At 38.1% G+C, this 27,697-nt stretch overlaps 1 protein-coding gene across 24 annotated transcripts in view; it reads right to left on the minus strand.

Annotated features, from left to right (window-relative positions):
* DLG2 (discs large MAGUK scaffold protein 2) overlaps positions 1-27,697 on the minus strand; it is a 979,322-nt gene that overhangs the window by 295,014 nt on the left and 656,611 nt on the right. For all 24 annotated transcript variants that reach the window (XM_064409604.1, XM_064409605.1, XM_064409606.1 and 21 more), the window contains one exon: positions 8,705-8,874. In XM_064409604.1, coding sequence (XP_064265674.1) covers positions 8,705-8,874 — 170 coding nt within the window. The remainder of the gene's footprint in view (positions 1-8,704; positions 8,875-27,697) is intronic.

A 27,697-nucleotide genomic window follows, 5' to 3' on the forward strand; every position in this document is an offset into this window, starting at 1 on the left:
CTCACTACACTGTCTGCCGCACCTCCTGTCCTCCTGATGAAAACAGGAATGGCAGACAAAATGAATGGGATCTTCTCTAACTCCCCTTTTAACTCTTACACAGTGCTCTAGGACGGGGAGGGAAATGATGACCCAGAAATTTACAATCTAGAGGAAAAAAGGAGTACAAAGGCATGCTATAATGACAAAATTATGAGACTTACTGTATTACATTTAGTCAGGAGAAAACTTTGGAACTGAAAAAGAAGCTGGCCAAGATCCATGGGGAATTTTCCTCACACTTGGCATAGACAAAAAAAAAACAAAAAAAAAAAACCAACCAAAAAAAGGCACTTAGTCTTTGGGATTTTTAAAAATTGCACAGAGTAAAAGGACACAGTGTCAAATAGAATCCCAGAACACACACATCACAGTTTTTCATACAAGCCTGAGACAAAAGATGTTCTAAAAAACTTTTCAGCAGCGCACTGGAGATCATTATGTAACTGGGAAATCCATTTAGAAAGCAGGTTCCTTTGAAGCATTTCCACAAGGACAGGATAAATCAAGTACAGAATTTTTAAATGGTCTGCTTTACTGTTACCCAGAAGGACACCATATGAACCAAAGCTGGAGATGCATCCATCACTTATCCAACAGCTGAGCACAGAAATTAATAAGTCCTGTCTCTAAAGGAAGCAATCAAAAAAAAAAAAACCCAAAAAAAACCAACAAAAACAAACCCAAAAAACCTCAAGGCCTACATCTTCCTTCTCTCAAACTTGCAGAAAAAAGTTTAGAGTTAAACCTGTGACGGTGACAATGACAGTATGACAGTATCAGGGGAATCTAGTAAGTCATGCTGACAGCAAAAACCTCAGAAGTAACTTTGACCACAGCAAAATGGCCAACACCTCATGACAGACTGATAAAAAACAAGGTCACACTGGAACATCATACCCTTTGATGTCTCTACTCAGAGCTGATGAAATCTTGGCAACCGGATAATAATACAAAATTCCTACCTAATTCAGAAAGGACAAGCACAGAAAATTCTGTCAATTGAAATGTCAATGATCTGCTTAGCTCCAAAGATGGTTGAATTTGGTCTGATGTGACACAATTTCATAACACCATCTTCTGCCATTTAACTGCAATTGTAACAACAAAGATGATGGATTTATTTTCTTTCTCCACTGAAAACAAAAAGCAACCAGCCAAAGCTTATTTTCCTTGAATCAAAATCTCCAGTTTGTTGGCATCCAAGCCTACCTGCACATCTCTCTTTCCCTGAGCTGCTGCTTTTGTTCTATTGCAGCCACAGTTCATTAAGATGAAATGTGTTCTGCTGAAGCTGCCTCATCAGTAAGTATTGCTGAAGCAATTTAGTAATGATCTTAATGCACAGTGCTGAATTTTTATAGCTATCTCAATTGGCTATTAAAATACAGCACTGCACTTTGAAATTGCTACTGCACCACTTCAGAAATAGTTAGCATGATGGAGCTGCAAAAAGCAATGTTCATATCAGTGAAAACCTTACTCTTTGTGAATGATTTCTGGAAAATTTTACTTAAAATCCACTATCAGATTAGATGTTCATTTTGCATGTGAACACAGGATTCTTCAGACCTGTTTGGAGAGTTCTTAAGAGCTTAATGATTTCAAGGGAAAAACAGACAAAATGCGTACGTATAATATTGCTGCACAGTCTTCCCAGACATGTTGTTTACCTCTTTACTGCTAATGGAAAATGACAGTTTAATAGCAAAGAGGAAAAGCATAGTTATCATGAAAATATAAAAGACTTCAAGCAACTAATATCCTACAGCTCACAGGAGAGCTCCAGTTTTAAGGGAGACAACCAGCCAGAAGGAGGGATTTTGAATTCCCTTTGAAATGATCCTTTTGATTTGGAAAATAATTTCTTTAATGACTGACTACTAATCTCCAAAGATGGTTAAATTAAGTCTGATGTGAGGACAAGCTGATTCCACCACTTCCTGCCATTAAACTGCATTTTTAGCAAAAAACATAACAGATTTATCTTCTTTCTCCACTAAAGACAAAAAAGAAAAAGCCTGAGAAACTAGAACTGAAATGCCATTCAAATAATAATTATTACTTTATGAAATTGTATACAAGGACTACTTTTCCTCAGAAATGGAAGGAACCAGTTCACAGAATCAATGTGGGATTTTTCAAGAAAAGCTTCATAGATGGTAACTGACAAAAATGAGATAGCAAGTCTTTACTGCCCAAAGGCAGATAATGCATTTGGTATTTTATTTATACAATAAATATAAAATATACCATAAAGAAGAATATGATAATAGCAGCTATATGCATTTATCATCACTTAAATTAAAGAACATGATCCTCAGTCTGGGAAATATAAAGGGGCAGATATAACCTACCACTTTCACCCCATCAGGCACTGGCAACACAAATGTGTCAAAATACAGCTGGAAAACAGCAGAGGCTTTTATCACACTTTTATCATGGTGCTTTCTAATTTTATGATTTTCAAGAGAATACAATTTTCATGTGATAAGCTATCAGATACTCACATATTCTTACATTAGACAATCCTAGCCTGCAGGGAAGCCATGCTTTTTAGTGATGTTAACTTATAAATGATGATTTGAGCCACTATCTTAAAACTGGAAAAATATGCATTAGTGTTTGATGGAGCACTTTCTGCTAATTGGAGGAAATATGAGTTCCTTCAAGTAAAGACATTTCACAATAAATGGTATTTTAGTTTCAATTGTGATTTTCTATTTATACCTGAAGTAAGTGATACTTAAGGTAACAGTAATATGAACTGAAGCACTTAGAGCTGAGAACCAAAATAGTTTGTTAAACCCAGACTTAAGAAAGTTTGCCTGCTTCCTCATTTTTATACGGTTCTGTCTTTTAAGTTGCCCTATTTTGCTCTGTTTTAGATAAGGATTTACAGAGCAACAGAAGGAAGAGAACATTGAAAACCAGAAGTAAATTCACGGTTGATAGGATCATAAGACTGAAATTCTTCAAAGACCGTAAGAAAAGGTTCTGCTCAAAATGTAAAAAAAATATTTTGTTTAAATACTTTGGACCTTACAAAACATTATTTTTTAATTAAGAAAATATCTGCCTAACTTGTTGTAAAACCCCCTATTCCCATATGCTAAAGTTTGCTATGGCATATTTAGTGTCTCTTAAATTAGAGAAAATAAATCATTAAAGTAGTAGAACTGATAGCTGCAATTAAAAAAAAGAATAATAAAAAAATATGCACCATTATCAGTCTGAAGCAAGCACTTGCAATCAGTTATCAAACAGCAAGATCTGAAAGCTCTCACTGTTCTCTGAAATTGAGAAATAAATAATTGGGATTCTTTGTTTGCAAAAAGCCCTTTCTTTCATTTTAAGTGCTGCAGCTATTACCTGAGATAAAAAGGTAACTTTTGATTTTGCTTTGCTAGATAAAAGTTGCAAGTTTACTCCATTCTTTACTGAAAGCAGTGCTTTTAATTTTTTTTTTTTTAATTAACCCTCTATTCTGCTATTCTGAAGTGAACACTTTTTTTTTAGCAGACATTTTGAAGCACACATCATGGAAGCGTACTTTTGTGACTATTTCTGTTGTCACTGCAAGCTGGGAGACTATCCATGCAACAGAAAACATAAGACATTTCCAATCAAGTCATCAATCCAAATTAAAATACATCTCTTCTCATGAAAAAAGAAGCATGAACCTCCAGAAAACTACAGATAGTAATGGACTAGAGGGCATTTAAGTAACAATCCAAGATAAATTTACAGTGAAATCATACCTTATATTGATGGTGAAAAATCTCTGCATCTTCTCAAGAAAATCTCATAACTTACCAGAGAGTTAAAAAGGCACAAATTAAACCATACTGATTCTTTTCTTAGTATAGTAAGAAAGCCTCATTACTGTCCACTGTCTCTATTCAGTGAAATCAAGAATAAAACAAATAATTATGGGAAAAGAAAATCTGCCATGTGCCACAGAGTCACTTCAGCACAGAACACAACGAAATGGGGACTCTGGAATTGGTTATGCCCAATGACGTAGTCTAACATTTAGATAGATACACATAACTCTCAAAATAAATGCACATTATGCCCTTTATATTAATCCTATTTTATTTTTGCATATTTTATCGAGACGTCTGGTTTAGGAGTTAATCTTTGCTGATTAAGAAATTTAAGATAAGAAGAATAGTCATCCAGAGGGAGATACAAAATCAGGCTGAACAGTGCTTAAGAGATGCATTAATTTTTAATCTGAAGCCCCAAAATATAATCACAGTCCAAACTGATTAAAAGAAAAGTTTTGATATGGCCCTAATTCTGAGAGCACAAAGAATAGAGAATTAAGTGCCCCTAAACAAGTTTAAGTGCCCAAAGCTGTGTGAGGTAGACCTCATAAGAACGTGTCACTGACCGAATTCATCAGGAATGAGCAAAAAGTATGCTTTTAGAAACCAAAAAGTGACAGAACTGCTGGTGTGTTGAGAGCCTTTTAATCTAAAATGTTTTGAACAGAAGGGCAGCTCCAGTCATCATGGCAAGATCCTGACGCAGCTCAAACACTGTAATGATAGGCACTATTATCATGAAGGGTGTGGGAAAGTAGTCCTGTTTCTCTATGACTTTATACTCAAGCCACCAGAATATCCAGATAGCAAATTAGCTGTCCTTTATGTTGCTCCTTTTTTTGGGTGTTTTTCAGTCTGACATTTTTCCTCTGAAGTTTCCTGGTACTCAGCTGTTCTGCTTCACATACCCTGAACTTCATTTCTGCAGTTCTGATGTCTTTCAAGACACCACATTTCCTACAGAAGTGAGGTCAAAAGTTTATCTGATCCGACAGTGCTGTAGTTACAAGAATCCTTATCTTCTGCCCTTTTTTTTCCCCTTATGGTACATTATATCAGAGCTTAAACTATCAGCTAGGTAGGCAAGTAGGTAGGTAATATTTTACATGACCTCTGTGTTTACCCAAGTTTCTGACTATCAGAAATTTTCTGCAATGGTAGAAATACATTTTTCTGCTGATCATTTAAAAAATGAAATTAAAATGAATCAAGTTTAATTTCTACCACTTGTGCATCAGCATACTGATTGTGCATCATCATACCACTCAATGCTTTTGGATTTAGTAAAAGTATATTTGGAGTGTGATAGGACAGCATGAAAATCTTGAGATCAGTGGAGCTACTTTGGTTTAAAAGCCTTCAGTCAAATGCAATGAAATGGGATGGAGCACTGGAACCCTGAACAGTGACTGAAATTCACAGCTCACTGCCCATAACAGTTCTTTGCAGGGTCTTACGGGAAGCTAATGCACAAGTTATACTACAAAACAGACAGCACCATTAAGCTGCTTTGTTTTAAATGCCTGCATTTTGCTCCCCAGGAACAAACACTGCAGCGTGGCAATCCATTCTCATTACCTCTAGTCTTGTTTCAATACAGAGAAAGAAAAGCATACTACTTAATCACAGGATTTTCAGTAGTGTCTAAATTCCAGTGATTTAAATAAGAAAGCTGCAAGTATATCTTTCCTCTGTTACAGCTGTCAGCCACTGTAGAGATGCTGGCTGCTAAAATCTGCAGTGCCCTGGGAGTGACTGAAACATAACACCTACTGTTGGCCACTCAATCATTTGCAAAGCCATACCGTGAACTGTATACCTGCCTGAAGAGACATGCAAGAGGCATACAAAAGGCAACCTCCCAAGCACATGAAAGAAAGGAAGAGCTTGCAAGGATGACAGCAATTACCTTCAGGACACAGACCGTGGCTATCTGCCAGTACTCGCTATCAGGTGTGTCAAAGTGATGATCAGCTTTAAATGCCTACACATGCTCTCTTTGAACCATTAATTTTCCTATTACACAACTAATTTGTGTCTTTGTTTACCTCTTCTCTCCCCAAAAATAAAACTAAAGGGTTACAGATTTAGCGCATATGACACTAGGAGAGCTTTCTGTAAAGCAACAGGAACAACTCCACGGGGATCTGCATTCAGAAGGGACCTCCTGGCACCACAAGACCATGCACTTCCCCCTGTCACACACCCAAAGCCATCTCCATACAATGCTTATTCAATATGTGACGTTTAAAATACATTCACCAAATTAATCAATGTCTTCTATATGGCAGTTGCTACCTACAAAAATAAATGCCCATTTAAAAAACCTAACTAACCTCTATGGACTAATAACTTGTAAAAGCCCTCATCCTGAAATTTCAGATGAAATTAAAAGGACCTCTATATATAAAGCCTTGCAAATTTCCTTCTTTACCAACTTCAAGTGCTAAAAGATATAATCTGCTACACTTAGGCAAGTTAGGGATCTCTGAGTTTACCTGGTATTCGGGATGCCAAGACTTGCTTTCATGTGGTGAATTCTCAGGGCAGTAAGGAATGAACTCAGTAACGCTGGCTTATATACTGACAGAGACAGTCAGGAAAGAATTGAAAAGATATTTGCTATTCCAATTTTGGTATGGAACAACCTTCTTGTCTAAAAACCAGATTGACTTTCTTTATTAATTTTGTAAGTAGGAAAGAAGGAATGGTGTGGAAACTACCATGCTGGTTTTCAGATCCTGCTCTGGACACCAAACATCCCAATTTCACTCTGAGAAGTAAGAAACTCTGTTTATATAAATACTAAGTGGTTCTTCCATTGCATAGTAATGGCGTGAAAGACCAGTTCACAGATAAATCACCTGAAATATGAGAAGATAAGCATCACAGGAGTGACTACAGCCAAGAGTCATGGGTTTTATTCTCAACTTCTGCTAAGAGTTTGATGCCTCTCAACAGATAATTTTTTCATGGAAGATTTTGGAAAAAACGAAAGGAAAAATGATCTAGATATTAAAACAGTACTGGCAAGGTTTTCATCCCAACTATAAATAATTTATTTTATTCATTTTGCTTTTTTATCTGTAGAATACAGAAATCCTAACAGAGCAGGCTTCCTTACTGCCTGAATTATGAAGGTAAAACCCCTGGCTTTTGCAGAAAACTAGCCCATCAACTTATTTTTTATCCAAGTTTCCAGCTAATTTGTTTCTACAAAAGTGAAAATATAAAAAAATATATTCAACTTAACAATAAAAATTATTATTTATAGCACTTATCTGTAGTCAACTTCATAAAAGAATATAGATACAAAATCATATTTTCAGCAGTAAGCAGCAAAAGTTCTTCAGCTTGCCCTAAAAGGCACTTTTTTGGTATCCATTCTGTTTTATGAAAATAATTGTAAAAAGAAATCGTTTCAGGCATACACTCAAAACAAACACAAGGCAAACCCATTATTAGATAATGATTGCCTCTCCTGTCCGTTTTCACAATGTAGCAAAAATTTGGTCACAGTGAATAATTTTTACTGCTTCATCGCAACCAGAAAGGACAAGTTAATTTTAGTTTCTTTAGCCTTAGGTCTCTCAAAATGACTATCACATCACACACTTAGTTTACTTTCAAACCTTTAAAAACACTGCCTGCACTTCTACTCTGAATTCACATGCATACAAAACACCATTAGAAATGCTTTTCTGTTAGAAAAGCAATCCAGCATTGTAATTGACCAGAAGAATCCAGACTTTCAGGGATTTACCATCAGATGCCTGTTAAAATATATCTTACTCTTCTCCAAGAGCAGAGCATAATGAATACGCTGCAGTGTCAAAGAGTGCACTGTTTTCAGTGTTGCACTACCTTTGTTGAGTGTTAGAGGTCAAGCTCAACAATATGTCTCAATATATTGAATATACTCCACTACTGCTATTAAAAAACCGTATGGAGAAGCATATTATAACATTCACATGAGGGGACATGTAAGGGAGAACACTGAAAAAGCTGCAGATTATTCACTATAGATAAAATAGGGAGAGTAATCTCATGCACACTGCATATGATACAGTAAGATACATGCAAATGTCTTCAATAATATATACATATATTTATCAATGACCTGCTTATGAAACAGATATTATGGATCAAAAAAATTAACTGCTGTCCATTCCATTCACATGTACTGGGAAAATAAGTATTTTCTTTGTCCATAAATAAGGTGTGAAGAAAAATGGTTCTAGAAAGGAATTTGGCATTTTGTTTTGTAACCAGAAGGTTCTGCTGGAAGCAATAAAGCTTATTTAGATTAGTGAAGTTTTGTGCTAGATTTCCACATAATTTTGTTGAAGAATAAAATAAAATTCTTCTATGCATCTGAGTAAGTTGATACTCTTGTCTTCAGGTTCCAAAGATAACTGGAAAAAAACATAATGAAAGTAGAGAGGGCAAGCTGGATAATCAAAACGCCTTCTGAAAAGAGGAAGAATTCAGAAACACCACATTCAACAGCACTTTAAATCAAAGTGAAAGGTCTGAGCAGAGGAACTTTAGAGGTAGTGTATGTGCTGCCACATAGTATCTCTGTGTGTCTTTAGAAGGTAGAGACATCCCTGTAGTAAACATCTAATGAAGCAAACCACAACTCCTTGAACTCCTTTATATTTCAGGAAGAGACATAACCATGAATTCAAGTTCTACCAGCCTACATGAACTACATTCCAGTATTTGACAGGTCAACCAGTTAGCAAATCAACATGGTCAGATGGCATTTAAGCTACAAGAGAGGTTAAACACCAAGCTGAAAATGCATGTCTTTTTAATTTCTTATCTACCTTTCGGTCCTTTGAACAACTTGATCTCCACGACGGTCTCCAGTATAGGTCTCCTTCGCCGCACGTACAATCGCACTATGGAACCAGCCTCCTTCAGGGCCTCCACGGCTTTGCTGTGTGACACTTCCGACACGTCAACCTCGTTCACTCGCAAGATGCAGTCATTGACCCTACAAGAAAAACAAAGAACCACAGGTACTGAATGCTTCAGCTGTTGATTTGGACCAAACAAAGTTTTGTCAGCAGTGCTGTAAAATGAAGATGACGTCACTGGGAATCACAGAATTGTAGAATATGATGAGCTGCAAGGGACCAACAAGGATCATCAAGTCCAGGTCTGCCAGATGACAGACTTAGTGCAATATGCTTCACAAGCAATGAGACAGAGCAACTCACTCCTTCCAAAAGACATATCTGATTCAAACTGGAATCTACCCAATCACTCACACCTACCATCCTCCTTCATAAACTGAGGTTATGTGCACTATAGTTATAGAAATAAGTAATAATTTGTCTTTACAGCAAAAAGCAGACAATTTAAACATGAATGCTTGATAATAAATAATTCACTGAAGTTAAATTCTTTGTTTTCAACACTGGCTGTAGGCTACAAGATCTGCTGTATGGTAATTGCATTTTCTTTTTTATAAGAATACTACTAGAATTCCCTCATCAAAGTTTTACTTTGAGCATTTACTACAGTATCTGAGGATAGACTTATAATCACCCTCAATGTCCTGGTTAGATGGAGCTGCATTCTCCTTATCTGACAGATTTGTCCTAGTTGGGAAGGAAATCTACAACTTAAGAGCAGTAAAATCTATCTCCAAAGCAGCATGCTAATGACTTAACTACTGGGTCATCCTTTCTTTGCAAATGAAGACAAGTGAAAAGAACTAGATTCATTGAGATTCTACTGCTCTTGAGCAGTACATTTGTTGTGAGATGCCTCTAAGTATTTTGGGTACAGAAGAAAAAGGCATATTGTAAATTATTGTATTCTGCATGTCTGAAAGGACAATCAGCGAAGCAAATATGGGTTGCTAAAAATATTCCCATTTCTGATATGTTTCTATACATAAAAATCAACTATCAAATGTGACTCTTTACAGCAAAAGAACACTTGATCTGGATATTGATTAGAAGTCAGCACATGAAGGGAGAATGAAACTTTACCTAAGTTTATCGGAACTCTGAGAATTTAGATAGTTTTTGCCATGTTCTTGTGCTGCTGTTTTTGTTTCAAACAAATCAAAATGACAAAAAGAACACAGTTATTTTAAACCGGTCCAACTTGGAAAGGACACAAAGCTCATGCATCCCTTCTGAGAAATAGTACTGTATCACAAAGTTTCTAGATATCATTCAAAGGTTGAGTTTGGTAGTTTACTCTAATGCCAGATGCTTTCATGGCTGGGAGGGGCTTTAAGCAACCTGGTGTATTGGAAAGTGTCACTGCCCAAAGCTGGGAATGATGGAACTAAAGGATCTTTACAGTCCCTTCCAACCCAAAACAAACTATGCTACTATGATTCTCTGCCTTTCCACATCTGCTGGCTTTTTTTCTTCCTCATGAGGTTAATTATTCAATTTTTAGTAAATAAATACAATATTCAAGAACATACATGCATATGCTGCAACAAAATAAACCTAAAAGGATAATAGCAAAAAGGTCAGTAAACCCAGTTTAAGAAAATTCTTTCAGATTTTTAAGTGCATAGTCTTACCCCTTAGGGAGAAAACTACTCTGTCCTAGCAAGCAGCTCTCCAATGCATTTTCCTGGCTTTACGTTCACCTGCCAAGTCTACAGCAAAATTTTATTTTTGTGATTTCTTTTCTCATTATTGCTGGATATGTCCTATACCTGTAAATTGGTTTCAGATGGTGACAGATCTGTGTCCAGGAGAAGATCTGCCTGACAATCCAAGATAACGCAAGTCCAACAGAAGCGATCCTAGTAGTTTCACCAATACATACAACAGAGAAAGGTTTGGGCTGGGAGGGACCTCATACATCTTAGCTTTTTGGGCTGCCAGTGCACATTGCAAGGTCATGTTGAGCTTCTCATCCATCAATATCTCCAAGCTGTTCTCCTCAGTCCTGCTCTCAAATATTATGCATACATCTAATTTGATTAAGGTCTGTAGAATCCCCCACACAACAAATTAATATTAGTTTGGCAGCTCTTCATATGGCACACTGGCTTATCTAGGTTCTTTAATATAATGCACATATTCAACAAAATTTTTGTGGTATAAATTCAATATGAAAGACCTCAGATAGTTAAATACAGAACACATGCAACAATCATGTAAAACTGCTACAACTGATAGAAAAAAAATCAGATATACTTTGTTAAGGGGGAAGGTCAGGGTCTCCGAGGACTACCAATTGTTGATATCTTCAAAGCAGATAAGGGCTTGTATTAAGGAAAAAAACCCAGTTTTAAGGGTTTAAATTTCACTATATTTGTCTGAGTTTGACTTTTACTGTTTTCAAGAAACTGCAGACATCCTTGAAAAGTCTATAAACGCTTCAGTCAACTTGTAAGTAAAGAAGACAAGTACGATCCTTAGGCACTGACTGGACATATAGTAGGTGACAACTGGTAATGATCATTCTGTTCCCTTGGTCTGTGCAATATGGTGCCCTGGAGGGGAACCCAAAGCGGTGTGGTGTGGCAGCTAAGAGCCCCAGAAGACCAAATGGTCCTGCCAACACACATTAGCCCACTTGCAGCTCCATAACAAAGCTAACTGGAACTAACTATGAACTGAAGAACAAGGAAATAATCTCTACTCTGTGGATCAACATCATGATACCAAATCCTGTAGTAATCCACAGGTCTAAGCTATCATCCAGACACCTCCAGCTAAGTTGTATTAGTGTGACAATGCTGCTTTTCAAAAGTAGAGTTACCATGCTTTCCATTGCAGAATGGCCAGCATTCACTGATTCTTTAAAACCAAAGCTAACTGATTTTTTTTTAGTTGCCTCCTCAGAAAAACTCAATTTGAGACGGAATTTCTTTATTCTTTAGTGAGAGCACAGAAATCAAGGTAAAAATAGTTATAATGGGAGAATGAGTGCAAAACTATGGAATATATGAGGTAGATACACACCTCCATATACCACTATGGAGATATCAGATAGGCTACAGAGAGAAGACAAAGAAACACTAAGCTTTCTCTTTATCCTTTGCTCCAGCGTCTAGCCTTTTTAGCCTAAGTTTCCCTACAAAACTCTTGATATTTTCTTTCTTCCACAACTCACAAGAGCACAGCACCTTAAGCAAGAACATAAGCTTCTAGGTTGCAAGTTGAAAGGATTATTATCTTTTCTTCAAGAGGTCACCAAATAATTATAATTAAATCATCTGACCTTAAGAGAATAGGTCTAGTCCATTAGCTAAAGAAGGATGACTCTCCCCCACTTTGATTTTTTAAAAATTCTATACACACCCTTCCTATTCCATAATAACTAGAATTTACAGGACATGGGATAAAAAAATGTACATATTGATGCTGGCTCATATAACTTCCTTCTAAGAGGAATAATACTTTTTAAAAAACTTCCAGTAAGAATTCAGAATAAAGGATATCACATTTACTACAGCAGTCTTCAGATCTGCCTTTAAAATCACGGAATACAGAGCTAACACTAAATGCCAATGATGCGTATGCACCTCAGGGCATAGTTTCCTTATGTATAACGATCCTTAGAGACATGATCCAATTTCTGTAGCAAATTCACATATACTCTTAGACCCCTTCCTGACACTGTAAAGTAGTGTAAAACTACTTCTATGTCTATTTCAAAAATAAAGAGATAAAATTTATCAGTGGAAGAAAATTCCTGTCTGTCCCTGGAAGCTGGAGGGGAACTAGTGCTTATGAAAATGTCTGATGAAGGTAATAGCCAATCCTAACTCAAAAATTGACACTTATGTGATTTATAATGAAATTCCTGAAATAACTACTGAAAATAGCACTTGATAAAACTTAAGATGGGGGAAGGGGTTTATAACTTACAAATGACACAGCAAAATTAAAACCAAACTTAATAATAATTTGAAATCCTAGGATTGATTTTGATTTAAAAATATGTGGAAATATTGGTGCAACAAAATGATAAACTTAACTGTATTTGACATAAAGGCACTATTTGAAGTATTGAATCTAACCTATGCTTCTAACCTATTGAATCTAACTTATGCTTCTAACAAGAACAGAATTATCTTTACTTCTGAGGAAATTAAATAAGGACTAAACCCACAATGTTTCATTTCTGAGAGAAAAACATCATCATTCAAGCCTCTGAATCAATGGCATTATTCTATTGCACTGAAATAAATTCAATAAAATATAATTAGCTTTTCCCCAATGATGCTGGCCTGGTGCCATCCCAGCTCTTTGTGTTCAACCTCCACCAGGTTCTTTCATAGTCTATAAATGTAGGATTAAAACCTCACCTGCATCCTGCTTCCTTTGTCTCCTCTGCACAGTCTAAATAAGCTTTCCAGAGGAGAGTCTACACCTTCTTGGCTCATCTCAAACAGAAACTAGCCCTCATTGCAGCCCCCAGGCATACTCAGCATAAATATTGGATAACCAAGCAAAGCAGTCTCCTGCCTGTTCCTGGCTGCAGTCGCCCTTGCAACAAGTCTTCAGAAGTGAGAGTCAAAAAGCAATCACCTCAACCAAGCACAAAGGCAGCTGTGTGTGCCTGTGTGTGCAAAGACAGGAACTAAGCTCTTGCACAGCATTTCCCTGAGTAGATTCACCCAGGCAGATGCTTTCTCCCCTTGCAGTGGCAAGCCAGCTTCAGTCTGTTGGCCCTGGGAGCCCCAAGGCTGGTGGATGGCTGAGCTAAGCCTTGCTGAAAAGCAGGGGGTGCTGGCTCAAGCCCAGTGCAGTGCTTCTGCAGCCTCACAACTCATATCAGCAACTGGAATGATTATCATCCCAGAGACTGAAATAAAGAAAAAACCTCATAAAATGTTTCTCATTAAGTATGTGTGCAGATTTTACTACAATATAATGGAAACCCAGTCTGTCCTATAGCACACTACCTGCGTTCAGCCCACAGCCTCCAAACCCAGTAAGGTTTTGGAGAGGGACCTGAAACTGTGTTGGTTACCCCCACAGTTCACTCCTTTGAATATTTTCAGTAATTTGGGTGTATAAAATAGCCATTTACCCTTTCAAATGAAAGTGATCTCTTAGTAGATTCCTGCCTAAATGGCAGAAGGTAAAAGATGTGGAAGAGCACCAGAAAAAGCCTGCCTATGCAGGTTCAGCTCACTCCCTCTAGATCAGGGCAGTCCCAGTCACTTTTCCAGTTCCCATATCCAGGGACAGGCTAACTTCTTGATCTCCCAAAGTTTGCATGAGAAATAAAAAAGTACAAATGAAATACCTCCTTTGTATACCAGGAGTCTAATGATGGTTTTGGAGCTAAAAGTGCCTACAAAAATGCAGTCAAGAATTTCAGATCACATCCAGGGAGGCTATAGGTCCTACAACCATGATCTGCAGGTATCCTACCAGCAGACTTTGAGCTTTATTTCACTTCCAAAAGAGAGACTGAAGCTTGACTGTCAGGGAATAACTCAGATTTTAGGAAATACTTCTGAATTTCAGAATATGTTATTGCTTGAAATGACTGTGTTTCCATACCCTGTTAGAGACACGACCTTGCTGAGACCTGAGACACAACCAGTACAGCCACAGAACTGTCATAAGACATTTACATTGCTTGTCCTTTGCTGCTGCTTTAGTTACCCACAGATTTCTTTTTAAACAGCCTCTTAATGAAATGCCAGTGTATTAAAGGGTTTGCATAACAGTCACTGAATTTAAAACCCAAGTGACTGGCTACAACATCAGTAAAAATATTAGCAGAGCACTTCCTTATCATATACGGCGTCTCTTTATCCCTCTCCTTGTGTTTCATTTATGACTCTAAGTTCTATTTTTGAAGTTGTAAGTCAGAAACAGACGGCATACTGCACTATATAATTAGGAATGGAAAAGTCCCTGCAGCCTTTAGACTCTTAGAAGAAAATATATTTAGAAGCTTGAATATGTTCCTATTCACACAGTTTCAATAGAGGATGCATCAGCATTTCCTTTTTTTTTAATCTCTCTCTTGTTTTTCTTAAAGGCCTTAAACTCAGCTGTAAGACTACACTCCAGACACAAAATTGGCTAAAAAGCAGTTTATTTATTGTTTAAAGGACTTTGGATCCTTTCTGCACTCTGCTTCTGAGAACTTCCTGGACAAAGCTGGAACTCCCTCTGAGTTAACCTTTTCTGCCACCCTGAAGAGATCCTTTTGTCCTTTTAGGTGGAATGCCTTTGGAATGCCTTTATCACAAGGTGTCTGGTTTTTTTGGAGTGTATATATATGTGTGTGTATATATATATATATATATATATATACACACACACACACACACACACACACACACATGCACACCTCTTGGCTGAAAATATTCCCCAACCTAATATCTGGAATCTGACCTCAAACACACATCATGTTACATCAAAAGTGGCACAGTGAAATCCCATGCAGAGACATCCAAGCCAGCACAGACACTGACAGAGTAAAACTAGAGTAGAAATGCAGCCAGATCCACATCTTCCATATGTCTACAGCCAATTACCACAGGTAAATGGCAATATAAATGCAGCTCTGCAATGCTGAGCTCATTTAGCCCTACCTTGAGCTCTTGCACATCCTGACATGCAGTGATTGATTTCAAGAAGGGACCATTAGTGGCTCCCAACAGGAAGAGAAACAGAAAAGAGAGCAGTCACAAATCTTTAGTACAAAACCCTGTTCAGTAGATGAAAAGCTTGGCCCGTGGCAGCAGGATTGCTGCAGGCACACAGCGAGGCAGCAAGGCAAGACAGCAAGGAGAGCTGCACTGGAGCTGCCCTGCTGAACCTTCTGACCACATCCCTTCCAAACACCCAGTGGCTCATACAGAGATCCAGCCCTTGGCCTAACGGAGACAGTGCTGCCCCTATGGCCAGAAGGATCCCGCTATAGGGAAGCTCGGAGCTAAAATGTGTGGAATAAGGTGTTCACTCATCTGAAAGATAAAAGCTACATAAAGTGATAAACCAGAGCAGGGCTCCATCTAGTCTGGGGTTTCTTTTCAACTGTGGCCTTTAGCAGATGGTAAAGGAAAAAAAAAATATTAACACAATATTTTACCCAGAATACATTTTCAGCTTGGACTTTCATGAGCCAAAACCACTTTTTTTTTCTTATTTTTTTCCAATTAATATCCCTGGATAATTTCTTTTACACCAAGTTAGTTAACCGTTTTCAAAACTCATGAAAACTCAATATTCCTAGTGTTTTTTATCAATGAATCTCACAGCTTTGCTACATTAAAAATTCTCCTTGTGGTTATTTCAACTTTCTGTTTATTAGTTCAATTTAATGTCCCAAAAATTTTTTTGGTAGGAGAGCAAACAGAGGTTCTCTGGTCATCATAATCTCCTACATGTAACACCTGATTTTTCATCCTAAAGGGGCTTGCTAGACAAGCTCTTCAAGCCAAAGGCATATAGCTGAACTACTGGTAACACTGATTTAATTTCAGAGATGGAAACACTACCACTCATCTTTCTATATTTCTGAATGCTTCTTGGCTGTAACACCTACAGATTTACAACTGAACTCTGAAATAAAATGGAAAGTTAAGGTCAATTTTTTCTATCATCCTTTTTTCTTGACAAAAATGGCATTGGTTTGTGCTGAAAAAATTTTCCAGTTAAGCAAAAAAAAAAAGAAATTAAATCTGATAAGTTCTGAATGAAAACAAAATTGAATAAGCAAAAAGATTGAGCAGTTAGAGAAACAAAAATGAAAACAACAATCTGCTGTCTCCAATATCATCTCAGAAAAACACTTTCATTGCCTGTTTCCATCACTGAAACTGTTGCACTTTGTGTAGGTAATGCTCTCTTTAGATTACAGTCTTAGTATCCCATTCCTAAATTCTAAATCAGCTCCTCAAAAGGGAAGCATCCTCAATAGTAAGATGGCAGAAATTCTGCCTACTGCTTTGACTTGATGAAATCTTTCCATACATTACAGAAATTTACAAGAGCAGACACCGACTGGCCCTGGGCACATAGGAACAGGCCATGGCTTCAAACTGAAAGAGGGTAGACTTAGATTAGATATTGAGAAGACCCTTTGGAAACACCCTTTACTGTAAGGGTAGTGAGGTGCAGGCTGCCCAGAGAAGTTGAGGATACCCCACCCCTGGAAGTGTTCAAGGCCAGGTTGGATGGAGCTCTGAGCAACCTGCTCTAGTGAAGGTGTCCCTGTCCATGGCAGGGGGGTTGGAATTACAGGTTTTTTGGACCTTCCAATCTAAACCATTCAACGATTCTATGTGATGAAGTCTAACCACCACAGTAATGTATGCAGGTCCATCTAAGATTGCTGCTGAGCAGTCCTCAGGGCATCCATAAAGAGGAGACCCTGGTCCACAGCCTCTACCTGGCTTTCAAAACACCACACCCACTGCAAGGTTGCTCTGGCCCAAGTAACCTTTACTTGTCTTTAAGGAAGTGAAAGGACCTTGAGAGGAAAAAATAAAATACACTGATTTCACAGCCCCTCCAGTTTAGTGGTCTGAGTAGTCCTCTGGAAGCTGGGGCCTCACATTCCTCAGAGAGAAGACACTGAATGCAGGTTCCTTCAGAAGGTGATTTTTGCCACGACTTTTGTGAATGAAGGCAGCCCCGATTTGCTCTTTCCCTTTGACACTTAAAAGTAATTTGGACCTAATTTTGTACCAAAAAAATGTTTGCTCAGCTTCAGTATAATATTCTTAACTCTTCCTAGACCTGGAATTTGAAGATAGCAAAATTTATGCAGTGATGCAGCCCAGCACTCCATTGAGAAATGATCGCAAGGGCAACAGAAACTGTTAATAACCTATTAAAAAATAGGTTATTTAAATTACTACAAGCCAAATAAAGAAACAGTGTAATTTAAATATGCTGACACATGCACTGAAAACTTTTAAAAATGTACTGCTGCCAAATGCACTAAGTATTTGTATTTTAAATTATTTATTAAAAAAAAAACAACCAAAAAACAAACAAAAACACCCCCCAAAAAACCAACTTGGTAAGGAGATTCAAGGCAATTTTTAGCTGTAGGAAGGAATTTCTTACCAAAATGTCAAAATTAATACCATGCAATAAGCATTCATATAATTTAAGAAACTTCAGCTTCAAATAATAGTATTTCTTATGAAAATGATTATAATAATAGTGTCACAATATTGATTTCTAAATCAATATTTATTTTGAAATTTGGTACAATATTGACTTGGTATTATTTCAAATCTACTCATAAAGACAGAATGCAAGATGGTCAATAGTATTCAGGCACTAAAAATGTCAGTAAATTCTAAATCAGCTCCTAATGTAATTCTCTAAATCCTCGCCACTGGAAAAAAAAAAAAAACAAACCAAAAAAACAAAACCAAAAAACAAACAACCCATGCAGATAAAATTTCTCATATATCTACTTGATGGCTGAGCCAACAGCAACACTAAAAAGAAGTGCCATTCTTTCTGTGTCTGCTAAAAATCTGAGAGGTTAAAAAAGTTTCACATACAAGCACCATGCAGTGCAAGGAGAAAAGCAAAAGCCCACTCAGTCTGAGGCCTCCCAGAAGAGCTGCATCTCCTAATGCACACTTTGAGCATGGGGAGTAGTTATTAACTAATAGTAGCTCATCTCATGGGGTGTAGCTATATGGGCTTGAGGGGAGGAGCAGCTTACACCCATTCAATTTGCACACAGACTCAAGCATAAACTTCTAGAATAAAAGTCCAATTTAAGTATATCTACAGCAGGAGGACCTCTTCTTTCATAATTTATTTTCCTTTATCACAAACATTCTGAAAGCAGAATGATATCCTGTCACTGTATAATGATTTTGGAGGTACAGATGTTCTAAATCATTTACAATGAAATTTTTTTCTGTGCCATCAAGGTCTCAGTTATTGCTTGGCCAGAATAACTCAAGGCAAATTAACTCCCTTGCTAGGTAAGCCACACCTGTGGTAATTTTGTACAGAGTTTATGATCTTACACTTCCCACATTATTCATTTTAAAATGTCCTCTGCATAATTAGCATCCTCTTCAAACAGAGTTTGGGACTCCAATACACAAACATACGTCAAGGTAAAGCAGCTGGGTTGGAAATGAACCAGACATACAAGTATAAAAAACAAATCAAAACAATTGTTCAAACGTGGAAGAAAATTTTGCACTTTGCAGACCTGATTCCCACCTCAACTTAGTGGAAATGAAGCACAACTTTACTAAAGGCAAAAGATTTGCAGCAGTGCAGCACAGACACAGGCACAAGGAGACTGAGGCCAGCAGCTCCACCAGGTAAGACCTGCAGACACTGCCCAGGCAGCAGCCCCGGCCTGCCCACAGAACTGTATTTAAATGTCTGTGCCCCATGGCGAGTTCATGGCAGCAAGGGGATGGCTGAGGAAGCAGACAGGGAAGCATGGGCAGGACAGAGCAGGAAGAGGAGGGGGCATGTGAAAGGTGGGCAGGATGCTGGGACTGGTAGGGGCTCCATAAGCATTCTCTTAAATGCACTCAAACTTGTATCAAATTTTCTTTATTAACCTCTTGCAAGATCTATAGGAACCAATGTTTACTTTTTATGTTCCCCTCCCCCAAAATATTCTCCCACCCTGCATTTCTTTTCCCTCTATATTTTTCATCCACCTCAATCCTCAGTTTTGATATCCTTTGCTCTTACCACATTTTTCCATTCCTCTGTCGGTTCTCTAACTCCCAAGTTATCCTCAGTCTCTCTGCGTCTTGTCTCCTGCCACTGCCATGAACGATGCTTTCCTTCGGAAACTACTCCTACCAGCAACTGCGTGCTGGAACTCCCAGTACATCCAGCCCCTGCTGCTGGCTCGTCTCGATCCGGGTGGCTCTGGCAGCCTCTAATGGTGGCCAGAAGGAAAATTCCTGCTTACAGCAAACGAGTCATATCTGCCCATCAACAGCTGAGGCCGGAGTGGAACAGTGGAGAGGTGAAGGATGAGCAGAAGAAGGCGTAGGTAGCTGTGGGGTGTTGTGAGAGGAAGGTGTTGGGATAAAGGAAAGGGAAAGAAAACAAATATCTGTAAAGACCAGGATGAATGAGGGCATCAGGAAGCAGCCAAACTCCTCCCAGCTGCAGGGCTGCTTGGCAGGTACTGGAAAGCGCCGCGGGCCAGGCGCTGTAGGTGTGGTAGAAGGCAGGGACAGCTCCGGCTTCACAGCCCTGACTTACCCTCGGAGCTCTCCGGTCCGGCTGTCCCCAGTGCCACGGGAATGGCAGCACTCTGGGCCAGGCTCTGGCGTGTCCAGCCAGGGGACAGCCAAGGTGCTCACTTGGGACCAAGGTGATCTTTGCCTGCTGAAGGCACTGACCTGCTCAGCTGCTCCTCAATACAAGTTAAAATCCTCCCAGCTGACAGCAGCAGAGTCTGCAGCACGTTCAGGTTTGTGCAGGAAAACCAGTTACAACAGATAAGCCAGGAGGCAATCCCAGGTTCAGGATTTTTACAAGTACTTTTCATCTGGGGCTCTCAAAGGGCTTTGCAAATATGAACTCGTTTTAGCTTCACAACAACCCCCGTGAGGCAAAGATAATGATCACTGTATCCATTTTACAAATGGGGAAACTTGAGCACAAAAGAAGAAAAGTGTTACCAAAGATCAGGCCCAGCAAGTTGAGCACAAAATGAGCAGTACTGTGCTTGCACTGACAAGCAGAAAACCCTCCCTCCTGCTTAGGTGTGATTGGAATAGCTATTCTCAACATAGGTGCAGCCTTAAAACGAATGGAGGAGGAGAAAACACGTTGTTCAAGTTCAGTAAGAACCTCCACCAGCTTCAGAGCATCAGTATCATTAGGTTGCACACAACATAGCTGCAACTCAGAGTAGAGTGGAAAAAGGTACCCCACAGAGAAAACACCAAGCTTGTCTGTGTTGCTGTGATTTGGAGTAACACACAGCCTGGCATGACATGAGTAGCACATCAAAACAAAGTTTTCCTACATCTTGTAAGTTTGACACTGAAACTCCCATATTCTGAGGAACCCTTGCTCTAACAGCTGCAATAAAAGTGCAGTAAGGAATGTAACATGTATCATCAGAAAATATGGCTTGGCTAAAGTCTGAAAGTCCAAATTCTTTATGCAAACCACAGCCAGGAGTTTTGACAGAGTATGAACTGCCTCACCAGGTATTAGTGGTTTTGACTGTCAGAAACAAAAATGTTGACCAAGTTTTTTCTTAGAAGATTTAAAATCAGATCTTTGCTGCTTAAAAAGAACTCTTTTTTTTTTTTTATGGTCACTCAAGTCAGTTTATTTTTTCATCTAAAATATTATTTTCAGGTTTCATGAAAATTGAAAGAAATGAAAAATTCAATAGCACCCTAGAGTGTTACACTGTTGAGTACAGGAAGAGATACGAAATATTTTTGCCTTGACTAATACTAGAGCACAGAAAGCTGATGATTTCTAATGTATGCAACCACAGAAAGCTTCTTCCAGATGAATTGTCACTGAGCTATTTAAACTCGTAACCGCAGTATTAGTGCAAACATGATGAAATAATCACTTGGATTTGGCCGCATGATGCTGTTCTGCTACTGCAGCACTCTGGGGCGACTGTAATTCAGGCAGGATGGGTAATAAAAGAACTCTTTGGAGAGAGACCTGCTAACCAGTTCAGTACCATTGCATGGAACTTCTAGTGCAATGGGCATTACATAATCTAGAGTCCTAGTATCATGCTAATTAGCTTAAGTGTTAGTCACAAGCAGTTGAATTCAATCAGTGTAAAAACAGTTCAGAAATGTATGGGGGAAGGTACTGATGCTTTGTGTTACAAAATAAAACTTCTATAAAAATGTCCATCACCAGTGTCTACAAAGAGGTTCCTAAAATTCATCCGTTTCAAATACCACAATCCCGAGAGGTACCTTTTATTACTCATTAACTTCTATTCTCTTTGCCTGACAATTCAGCTGTTAAAACATAATTTTACTTTCCTTGTACCTCATACAATAATTTTTACAGCCTACCACATTATTTTCAAAATAGGAAAAGCATAATATAAATTATGATAAATAATAAAGTATAAACCAATTCAGAGACATACTGGGGATCTGCAATACTGAACAAAGAATGCAAAATTCACATAGGAAAAAAAGAGAAAGAAGGATTCAGCCAATAAAAAAATGAAGTGGTGCAGACAACAGAGAACAAAATTATGTGGTCCAGTATTCCATTGATGGTAAGACATATAAGCTGTTTACTTAAAACGTGAGCCATGGTAAGACATGTTCAACTTTGAAAATAATGTATGAAAATCAGATTTGGATTTTGTGACCTGGCTTTTTCATGTAGATCGCCCGTGGTAATTATTTTTTTTTCTCAATTCCACGGTAGCTCAAAAAAGATACACACAACTACACAGACAAACAGAGTTAATAAGATCAAATTTCCTAACACAAACCAGGACAGAGTGAACAGTCAATATTTCATGATCTAATTTATGACTGTCTGCAAAGCAAGCATGTTTTGCCTAATAGGGTGAATGCTTCTTTATTAACTTACTGCTAAATTATGTACTGAACTAATAGCATTGTCAGAGGCCTGTAAACAGTGCAGATATGAATCAGTGTTTTGTGGCAGCACCGTAATTATAACAACATCCTGAACAAGCCATGTGCCATTGCAACGTGCATAGACCTGGTACTGATAGGCTTAGTACAGGATCAGAAGTTAACAGGAACTTAAGGCAACTAATCACAAAGCAGACACACTCCTGTTTTGATATATAAGGATGGTGAAATAAAGCCAGTTCCCAAGCTGTATTAGAGGCACATGACATGCTTGTATAGAACATGATGTGGGAAGGGCTCTTCACATTAATCTGAAAAGGCCTCATAGCATCATTCTCAATTCAGCAAGCAATCTAGAGCTACAAATGGACACCAATGGCCAACAACTGTGTGCCTGTTGCTGGAAAGATCTGGGCTTCAGTGTTTCTCAATTCCACTTTTCAAGCTTTGAATTAATAGCATGAAATGAATTTTTCCTCTCTGTTTCATTTTAGTGAAACACAGACTTATTTTTACATTTTGATCAGAACACAACCTTTTTTTCCCCCTACAAATATCCATGAGAAAGGGCCTTCAGAGTTCCTCTCTTGCTACATATAGCTACCTAAATTTATAATCTTTGACACTTCACTAGCAGGTTAGTAGACAATTAAACCGAATACCAATGTAATTTGTTTAGAGCCTTTGCTGGTAGGCATTTAACTGAAGCCTTTAAGGCACAGAAACATGAGAGAAGGAATCACTACTCTATTCCAAGCTTTCTCCCTGATTTACTGAATGACTGAAGGCAAGTTATTTTGCTTCTTGTCTCCTGCCATTAGCACTTGTGTAACATTCCTCTCTTCACACCAACTCACTTTGAGATAGGAGGAAATCCAATGGGGAAAACTGGCAAGGTGATGGTAGAGCAACATAGCATGCCTGAAAAATGCTGCAGCTTTTCAACACAAAACCTTCTAGCAATCCGTAATTAAAAAAAAGGAAAGATACATTAACTAAGGAAAGATCAATGCACATCATAGGTTAAAATGTTAACCTAACAGCATGGGTTAACATTTTAACCTATGATGTTCAGCTAGGTGGGGCTACCAGCGCTGTTTCTGGTTAGTCTGCCAAAGGTAACTCTCAATTGATAGGTTCACAAATGGGAAGAGACTGGAAATCAGTTTCCTAGAAGAAAGAATGAAGGAAGCAGCCTTAGGTCTGGGCAGTTAACCAGGGCAATGTGCATCCCCCCAGGCACAACCAGTTTCTGCCCTTGGACTCAGCCCCCGTATGAACTATCAACCCTCTTTCCTCTTGAGTACAGCTCAGGCTTAAAAACCAAAGCAACCGAAAAAACCTCTGGTACAATCCTTGAAAGTCAAGCTCAAGAATGTCCAAATCTATCTCAAAGTCTTGTGAATTAACTCATTCATATTCTGTCACATATGCAATAACTGACTTTAGTATTACAGGTTCAGTAAGATTCCTGTGACCAAATGATTGGTATAAAAAATAAGATCTGAATTCTTGTTCTATGCAAGATTGTTTTATTTACTTTTTTAGATACTAACACCTTTTAAAAGTCACATTTTCAAATTTGTCTTTTCAAGAAGGTATTTTTGATAGCAATACATAAGGAACTCATATGACCCTCTCATTCCTGTAGAGCAAGAAAGCTTTTTGAGAAAGCTATCTCTACCATGAAATCAAATTTAGACTGCGAGAAACTATAATCAGCAAGAGTGATTCTTGACTCAAAATAGTTTTGATTTGTGATTGCTAAAAATATATTAATATCTTGTGAGTTTGTGCTCTTTTAAACTTGATCATAATTGAAAGCTTTGCATTATTATTTTAGTCATTTTCTTCCCCCAATAAAGTTCTGCCACTAAACTGTGCTTCTAATTCCATAAGCTGATCACTCTTGTTCTCACAGAATGATGAATGGCCTTATATGTGTTGCCTTTTAGAAGCCAGAGGTCCACTTATGATCAATAAGCCAAAAGAAGTAACTACTGAATATTATATTGAAATTCTTTGTTTTATGTAGGCAACTGAAACAAACACTTTTATTTTCTCTGACACAAATGTAAATAAAACAAAAAAGGCACTGAGCCATAAGTACTGGAATTCTTTTTCTTCCAGAGAAGAAAAGTCCAAATTCAGTGCATCTTTATTAAAAAGTAGATGTTTGCCCGTGGACAACCAACATTAATGAGACAGAAGAAGTTTTTATGCATCAAAAGTCTTAAAAGATCAAACTGTTGAGAGAAATTCTCCTTCAACACAGTGGGAATGACTGCTACTTTGAGAGAGTTTATGTTCTCTGTCTATCCCTGACTTGAAACTCCAATCTTCAGAGAAGCATGGCATGAAGCATTCAGAGAAAAAAAAAAATCTCCATTTAGTTCCAAGTTTATTATAGTCCTGTTTAGATAAATAATTACATCTAAAATGGTTCTTAAAATTCCATCAAATATATATCAAATTATGTATTTTATATTATTTACGACATATAAACTTATACTATATCCATAGCTTTATTTTGCAAGATGAGGTGATAGTGTACTGACCTAAATGTCTGCTAAAATCTGAGTTGTGCAGTGTGATAACTCTCACACTAGTTCTACGGGCCAGGGCATTTCAGGGAGAGTAGTACATAAACATATCCATTAGTACTTCCTTGAGGAGAGCCGATCACCCCTCTCTGTTGACCTGCAATAAGACATGAGGAAAAGGAATGAAGCTGCTCTGGGGAAATTCAGACTAGACATGAGGAAAAGGTTCTCCACTCAGACCATGGTTCATCCCTGGAAGAGGCTTCCCAGTGAAATGGTTGTGGCACCACACCTGACAGAGCTTAAGAAGCATCTGGACAATGCTCTCAGTTACACGATTTAGTTTTAGCAGTAGTCCTGAAGTAAGCAGGGAGTTGGACTCAATTATCCTTATGGGTCCCTTCCAGCCTGAGATGTCCTGTGGTTATGTGCATCTCTGATTTTTGAAAGCTCAGGAAGTCTCTCAAAAAAGGGCATTTTTTAATTAAGATGAGTGAAGTCTAAAGTGGCTGATAATTACTGCCTTTTTTTAAGTGGAGACATGGGTCATGAAGTGATACAAACCTGCTCTATGCATTGTACCTGCTGTCAATAAAAGTATTGTTCTCCACTAAAGGAAAACCCCAGGAATTTAATCACCTTTGTTTCAGTCTCACACTCAGGTTTTATTCACAAGAGTGATCTGCAGATTTGGAGAACAATTCAGGCTGGAAGGGACCATTGGAGGTCATTCAGTCCAATCTCCTGCCCAAAGCAGGACCAAATTGAAAGTTCAATTATATACATTAGGAATTTATCCAGATTAATTTTGAACCTCTTGGAAAAGAGTTACATTAAAGAGATCTCGTTTGTCCTCAGACACAACTGGAAGTTTCCTTATTGCAACATGTGACTGTTCCTTCCAGTCATTTGTGCATCTCTGCTCACCTCAATGCTGGTCTTCAGTGCTGCCAGTGGACACTGCTGGCTGAGGCCAAATTTAAGAATCACAGCGTCATTTAAGTTGGAAAGCACTTCTTGAGAGCCCATTGTCAAACCGTCTCTGCTGAAGCAAGTTTACTTGCTTCAGATTGTCCAGGAACATGTTTAGTCAGGTTTTAAATGTCTCCAAGGGTGGATACCCCACAACTTCTCTGAGTTACCAATGTCCAGTAACCCTCACCAAAAAAAAGAGTTTCCTGATGATAAGATGAAACTTCATGTGCTCGTTGTCCATTGCTTCTTGCCCTGTCACTGGACACTACTGATAAAAGTCTGGCTTCATCTTCACTCTCTCCCATCAGGTGTTTATACCTGATATTTATGTACTTATAACTATACATCTACCACTGGAGAGTTATGCCATCCCAGGTGTGTAGCCATGATACTGGATGTAGCCATCCTTTGCTAGGATTCTTCTCGTATTCTAGCTGAGAAGCCTCAGGAAATAAATGTAAACAATAACTGTCTGCTGCTGTGGAATGCAACAGGTGCATCTGTGACTGGTGCGTGTTGGTTGTTCCTAATTAATGGCCAATCACAGTCTGCTGGCTTGGACTCTGAGAGTCCCGAGCTTTTGTTATCATTCCTCTCCTGTCCTTTCTAGCCTTCTGATGGATTCTTTTTTCTCTATTCTTTTAGTATAGCTTTAATATAGCATTTTAATATAATATATATCATAATATAATAAATCAGGCTTCTGAAACATGTAGTCAAGATTCAGATCTCGTCACTCGTCCTGGGAGCCCCTGTCAGTTCAACCATACAGGTGCAGTAGGCTGCATTTGCTTTTGTTGGACTTGCGTGAAAATTCAGTTGACCTACTCCTCCCCTGTCAACCCATACATTCATGTAAAATATTCCCAAGGGTCTGGAGCATGAAGTCAATTTCTTACAGGTTGCTTTCATAGTCTTGCTGTTTGAAGAACTTCACTCAGCTAAGTCAGATCAAAGGGACGTCATGTAAAATGCAGTGGAAGTGATTTTACAGGCTTTTATGATTAAAACCAGACAGCAGATATAGAAGCCAGTTCAGACAGCCCACACTGCTACATAATGTAGAGTATCTGCAGGCAGTGTGAAAGAAAAGCAGACCAAGAAAGTATATTTTTTTCAGTCTATAAACACCAATCTCTCATTCTTAGGTAATTAAAAATTGGGCTTTTGATAAGAAAACTATGTTATCACTACCCTTAGTAGTTGTTACTGCAAGTTGTTAAGCTTTTGTTCCTACAGAGTGGCCCTAGCTGATAAACTCTGTTATGAAAAATTAGTTATCATGTAATTCAGTGAAGACTGCCCCAGAATATGGCCCTTCAGTGGCATATCAGTAATGACCACTGATAACTACATTTTCAGGCGTTCCTAAAAAGTGACAGAATTGTAACTTTGCAGCAAAGTAAAACCCATTTGCCAGATAAAACAAGGAAAGGAGGAGTCTTTCTAAAATCTGAGAGTAGGAAGAATGACCATACCAAATATATGCTTAAAACATTATGTAAGTTTTAGTAATAAGATAATTATACTTGTACTGCTAAACTTTTATTACAAAACACAGTTTGCCACATCTAATCTTGAAAACAATTAATGAATTGCCTTAGTATGCTACTTTTTGTGGGTTTAGAAGGTCTTTCCAAGATGTTTACAACACAAACATAATCATGAGCTAAATCTACAGTAGTTATTTAATACAGGGATGAGTTATGAAATATTTGATTTTTTACAAAGATAGCAGAATACTGCAATTGCTTCTGTCTTTTCAATAGCTT

Source organism: Passer domesticus, chromosome 2 (assembly GCF_036417665.1).
Source record: "Passer domesticus isolate bPasDom1 chromosome 2, bPasDom1.hap1, whole genome shotgun sequence".
NCBI lineage: Eukaryota > Metazoa > Chordata > Aves > Passeriformes > Passeridae > Passer > Passer domesticus.